General features: G+C 37.0%; 1 protein-coding gene across 1 annotated transcript in view; it reads left to right on the forward strand.

Moving 5' to 3' along the window:
* Positions 1-6000, forward strand: part of DOCK7 (dedicator of cytokinesis 7) — a 204552-nt gene that overhangs the window by 133479 nt on the left and 65073 nt on the right. Inside the window, exons 31-32 of the mRNA XM_030886060.2 lie at positions 1926-2108; positions 2209-2344. Of these exons, the coding sequence (XP_030741920.2) occupies positions 1926-2108; positions 2209-2344 (319 nt within the window). The remainder of the gene's footprint in view (positions 1-1925; positions 2109-2208; positions 2345-6000) is intronic.

The following is a 6000-nucleotide window of genomic DNA, read 5'->3' on the forward strand; positions in this document are numbered from 1 at the left end:
GGATGTTATTTGTTATTTTTTGATAGCTGGGTACCATATGCTTCTTCACCACACTTTGCTATGGCATTCATATTTTCAATGATCTCCTCCTGAGGGTGAATATTGGGCATGTCCTATATTTTATTCTTTTACAAAAGATTTACTAAAACTAAGGTAGGAACCGGGGAGCTAAAATGAAGTCAAATAGAGGATAATCCATGCCAGGTACTTTTCTGTAACCTGAAATTCCTGCCATGTTGAAGTACAAATCTAACTAGGTTTAAAACTTTATATGAAATGGTTGCAATCAGTTTCAAGTACAGGTCCTCCAACTTAAGGTCCGATACCATAGATTTAAGCCTCATCAAAATGCAGCATACTTTTAAGTAATTATTTTCATTTTTACTAACTTCTCATACATAAGAAATAACATGTAAAGCATGTACCGATAAACGCACAGCAGTAGTGTTCTCAGTGCTCATCTCGCCAGTGAGGGGGTTCTGACTCATAGTGAGAACGTGACAAAGACCATGGATGTTCCCCTCTGTCTTGCTCAATTTGATCCTTCTCTAATTCTTAATTTTTTTGACTTTTTAACTTTTTAAAAACTCCATCAAGTTTACATGGAAACGTACATGAAATATAAATGTGCAAATTTACAAAACACAGTAAAGTTAATATTTGGGTAACTACTACTCAGGATAAAAAGCAGAAAAATGGCTTTACTGCAAAACGTTAGCATGCTCATTCCCCAAAATAACTACTTACCCTTCCACTTCTCTCTTCAACACTGTTTATCTTGATCAATGATGTTAGGACCTTTTAAAATAATTGTTTTGCCACCTATTAGGCATCCCTAAACATTTTAACTTTACATTATGATCTCAGTGTTCATCTGTGATAAAGGATGTAACCAAAGTTTACTTATTTTCATTGCCATATAAATGTATACCTGTCTATAAACTAACTATTAATAGAAACATGAGTATTTTTCTCTTTGGTTATTACAGTAGCAATCCCGCATGCTTTCTTTAATGTGTATCCTGTGTATTTGTAAGCACTTTTATTAAAGTATACTCCTAGGAATAGAATTTGCTTGGCCATAGAATATATGTGTCATCTATACCAGTATTGTTCAATATTTTTCCAAAGTTTTATCCAGTTTATATTTCATCTGCATTCCGAGTGTTCCTATTCCTTCACATGCTCATCAGCACTTTTAATTGATGGCTAATGAGAGTGAATGCTTTTTTTAAATGTTTCTAGGCCATCTAGATGATCTCTTTTGGAAGTGTTCCCTCGAAGACTACATAAGTAATGTTAAATTGTCTTTCCCAGTTGCCTTACCCAGTTTGCCCACTAACAGAAGTATACTTGACTTCTCTAAGACGAGCATGCCTCCTTGCACTCCACCTCTTGACCTGAATCTCCAATGGGGTTTCCTTATCACTCCTGTAGGATTGTCAATTGATTTGGGGGTGACTGTAAAATAATGTCATCAGGCAGGGACTGATTGCTCTTCTCCTCTATCCCCCCATCCTGAGAAACTGACCCCATTACTTTGGAGACTGAATTAAAAGATTACATGACCTGAGATCAGAAGCCTACCTTTGTATTGATTTTTATCCTTACAGTAGTAGACTCATACAATATTTATCTTTTTGTAATTGACTTGACTTAGCATGGTTTTCAGGTCCATGTAACTCACAAGGTCTTTCATCCCTGTGTTTTAGGGATGCGTAATATTCCATTGTGTGTATGTACTACCAGAGTTTCTTTATCTATTCTTCTACTAATTGGCATTTGGGGTGTTTCTAGCTTCTTGCTTAAAATGGTTGATTTTTAAGCAATTTCTGTTTTACCACTTTAGAAGAAAACTATTAACAGCCAAGCAGATAGAGAAATGGTTATTGGTCAGTGTTTCTCATTCTACTATTTATTTTCAGAGTGGCAGACAACATACTACTTTTTCAGCAGAATCAAGTCGAAGCCTTTTGATCTGTCTACTTTGGGTTCTCAAGAATGCTGATGAGACAGTTCTACAAAAGTGGTTTACAGATCTCTCAGTCCTCCAGCTAAACCGGCTATTAGATCTACTTTACCTCTGTGTATCTTGCTTTGAGTACAAGGTAAGTGATCCTTACACCATTTAGCCAGAAAGGAAACAATATGGAAAATGAGGAAGATCATTTTCTTAAAGCCCCTTCTTTTCTATTGTTTTCGTATTAGGGAAAGAAGGTTTTTGAAAGAATGAATAGTTTAACCTTTAAGAAATCTAAAGACATGAGAGCAAAGCTTGAAGAAGCGATTCTTGGGAGCATCGGAGCTAGGCAAGAAATGGTACGCCGAAGCCGAGGACAACTCGGTATGTACACAGTATCTTCACCTTCTGGTGAGATTCTTTATTTTACTTTGAACTATGTGCTGTAATTATAATTGTTGAAAGACTAATGACAAATCTACACTTTCAGTATTTTAAATATAACTTTTGAATACTGATTTCTCGTGTTTGGATTCAAGTTATAACTAAACTTCAAACATATTTATTTCCCTGTTTGCTTTAGATAGTGTCAGGTACACATTGCTCTGGTGTAAATATTGATAGCATCCCTTTTCACTCTTACCATGTTCACATTGCATGATAAATTAATATACCCTAGATTTAAGGTGAAAGCAGAGAATACCAGAAGGATGTTTTACTGTGTTTATTTACTATGCTAAGGCATTTGACTACATAGGTCATAAAAAACTATGGCTAGCCATGAGAAGAATGGGAATCCTCTAACTCTTCATTGTACTCATGCAGCACTTGCAAATGGATCAAGAGGAAGTTGTACAAACTGAGCAAGGGAATACCGCATGATTTAAAATATCAGGAAAGGTGCGTGTTGGGGTTGTATTCCTTCAGCATACATATTCAGTCTATGCTGAGCAAATAATCAGAGAAACTGGATTATGTTCAGAAGAATGTGATATCATGATCGGAGGAAAGCTTATTAACAACCTGTGATATGCAGATGACACAACCTTGCTTGCTAAAAGTAAGGAGGACTTGAAGCAGCCTTCAGTATGGATTATAACTCAGGGTAAAGAAGATCAAAATCCTCACAACTAGCCCAATAGACAGTATCATGATAGAGAAAAGATTGAAATTGTCAAAGATGTCATTTTGCTGGGATCCACAATCAGTGCTCAAGGAAGAGCCCACGTGATGTATTGGTTGAAGTCTGCTGCACATGACCTCTTTAAGGTTTACAGAGCAACGATGTCACTTTGACAACTAAGGTGTGCCTGACCCAAACCATGGTATTTCAATTGCCTTATGTGGAAGTTGGACAGGGAATCAGGAAGACTGAAGACGAATGGATGCATTTGAATTGCGGTGCTGGGGAAGAATTTTGGAAGATAGACTGCTAACAGAACCAAAAAATCTGTCTTGGAAGAAGCACAGCCAGGTTATTCTGCTCCTTAGAGGCAAGGAGGGTGAGACTTCAACTCGGGTACTTTGGACATTTCAGAAGAGACCATTCCCTGGAGAAGGGACATCATGCTTGGTAAAGTGGAGGGGCAGCTAAAAAGAGGTCGACCTTCCACAAGATGGATTGACACAGTGGCTGCAACAATGGGCTCAGCATCACAATTGTGAAGGTGGCTCAGAACTGAGCAGTGTTTTGTTCTGTTTTACATAGAATTGCTATGAGTCAGAACTGACATGAAGGCACTTAACAATATCCACAGAGTTAAGCCAAAAATATTAGCTACAAACTCAAATGTATAGGGAGAAAGAACACAGTATAATAACATTTTATGCCCTGGTTCTGATCCCAAGTCTGGTGCCCATTAGCTATATTACTTTGGCTAAGTCACTTACCTCCCTATCTTCCTTTTCCTTATCCATTTGTGATTTTTGGGGGGAAGTTAAATGATGGTATAACTCACTGGCCTAATTTTCATTATGGTAACCATGTATGTGGAAATCATTTAAGAGGGGTTACAAAAACCCCAGAATTGTGCTGGGTGGAGCTTTTGTAGGATGCATTTTCCCCTCTAGATGAGCATCGAGCAAGTTGCTATGAGTTAGTGCACCCAGTGGCATTCTACTGGTCACAGTGAATTTTTCTGTAAAAGCAGTTTCACTTAAACCTTGTTTTTTGTGATAGTCGATTTAAGAGAATACTATAGGGCTGTGAAATTTTATTTCCTTCCCTGGTAAAAATGCTGCACAAACTCTTGTGATGTTGAGCACAGCTTATAAGGACAGCACTATGGGAAAAACTCAAGTGTATGAGTGGTTTTCTTGTTTCAAGAAAGGTGAAAATGTCCACTCATGTTGCATTTAGAGTTTGTTTCACCAGGTCAGACTGTTAATCAAACTTTCTATTTAGAGGTTCTGAAAAGATTGCGTAACTGTGCGACAAAAAAGGCCTGATTTATGGCAGTTGGGGGACCGGTTTTGCCACCATGACAATGCACCTACTCATGCAGCCATCTCAGTGTGCGAATTTTTGGCAAAAACATCATGCCTCTCATGCCCCATGCACCTTACTCACCAGACCTTGCTCCACACAACCTCTTTTTTGTTTCCACGAATGAAAAGGAATGTGAAAGGATAGTAATTTGATGAAGTAGAAGAGGTAAAGAGAAAAATGAGGGAGGTGCTATCAGCCATCCAAACAGATGAGTCTGAACAGTGTTTCCAAGATTGGAATCGCAGATTTGATTATTAAGTGTAATGGAGAGTACTTTGAAGGTGATATGGTTATTTTGTAAAAAAAAAATTTACATAGCTTTGAACAGGGTGGGGAATTCTGAGGGGGGGGGGTGTATTTTGTACCCTCCTAGTATAAATTGTAAGGTGACCTAAAAATAATGTCCTTGTGGCTGAAAGTTCCTTTCAGTCAAGGAAATGACTTTGTCACTGTTGTAAATGAAGAATTGTAACCCCATGTTTATTGCCTTAATATATGAATGTGTGATAGTTTGCATACATATGTAGTATGAAGACATTTTCTTTGCTGTTTTCTGAGTGGCATTAATGTAGAGATTATTTATTTTAATATCTTTTACATATATGTAAACGTTTGGGTTTTTATTTTTTTAGAAATAATTTTATTGGGGATTCTTACAGCTCTTATCACAATCCATAAGTATATCCATTGTGTCAAGCACATTTGTACATATGTTGCCATCATCATTTTCAGAATATTTTCTTTCTACTTGAGCCCTTGATATCAACCCCTCATTTTTCCCCTTCCTACCTACCCCACCCTCCTTTCATTTGGGGTTTTTAAACGAATTTAGACTAGAGCTTCCCTTTGAAGGAATTACAAGAGTAACTTTTGTATTTACAGTATATGTGATTTTCAGTCTCCCACTTGGTTTTAACTTTGAACTCATTGTATACAACAACCCCATGGAAAAGCAAGAAAATTAACATTTACTTAGGCCATAAGTATTACTAAAACCTCATGAATGATTATTTTCATTTTAAGATAAAGAAGTTGAAACCGAGAGATAAATAGCTTGTTCAAAAGTCATAATAAGTTGCACAGCCAGGATCTTTTTACTTCCAATTTAGTGTTCTTTCTATTATATTCCTGCTGTTTATACGATTTCTCTTTGGAGAGGATGAAACTGATAATGACATATATTTGTTACACTGTTAACTCAGTGACCTGAGGACAACTTCCCTTGTTTAAATGCAAAATTTTAAGTCACACTTATTCTAGAAGAATTAAGTCTGCAATTCTTGTTATATTTGGGCATTTAAGCTAAGGTCACCTACTGACAGACATTTTTAAGCAAGGAGATAAAAGACTAATTTGTAAAAGAATATGTTACAGATTGTTGTTGTGAACTATCCCAGCTAATTCATAGTGACTGAAAGGGACAGAGCAGAAGTGCTGCTTCCAATTTTCCTTGGCTGTAACCTTTGCAGAAGCAGATCACTGGCTCTCTTCTTCAGGGCTGAGAACTGCCAGGCATTCCTATAGCACTTAATTAACCATTGTAGGACTCACT

This window comes from Echinops telfairi, unplaced genomic scaffold (genome assembly GCF_000313985.2).
Source record: "Echinops telfairi isolate 266 unplaced genomic scaffold, ASM31398v2 ScPeMD7_443;HRSCAF=831, whole genome shotgun sequence".
Taxonomy (NCBI): domain Eukaryota; kingdom Metazoa; phylum Chordata; class Mammalia; order Afrosoricida; family Tenrecidae; genus Echinops; species Echinops telfairi.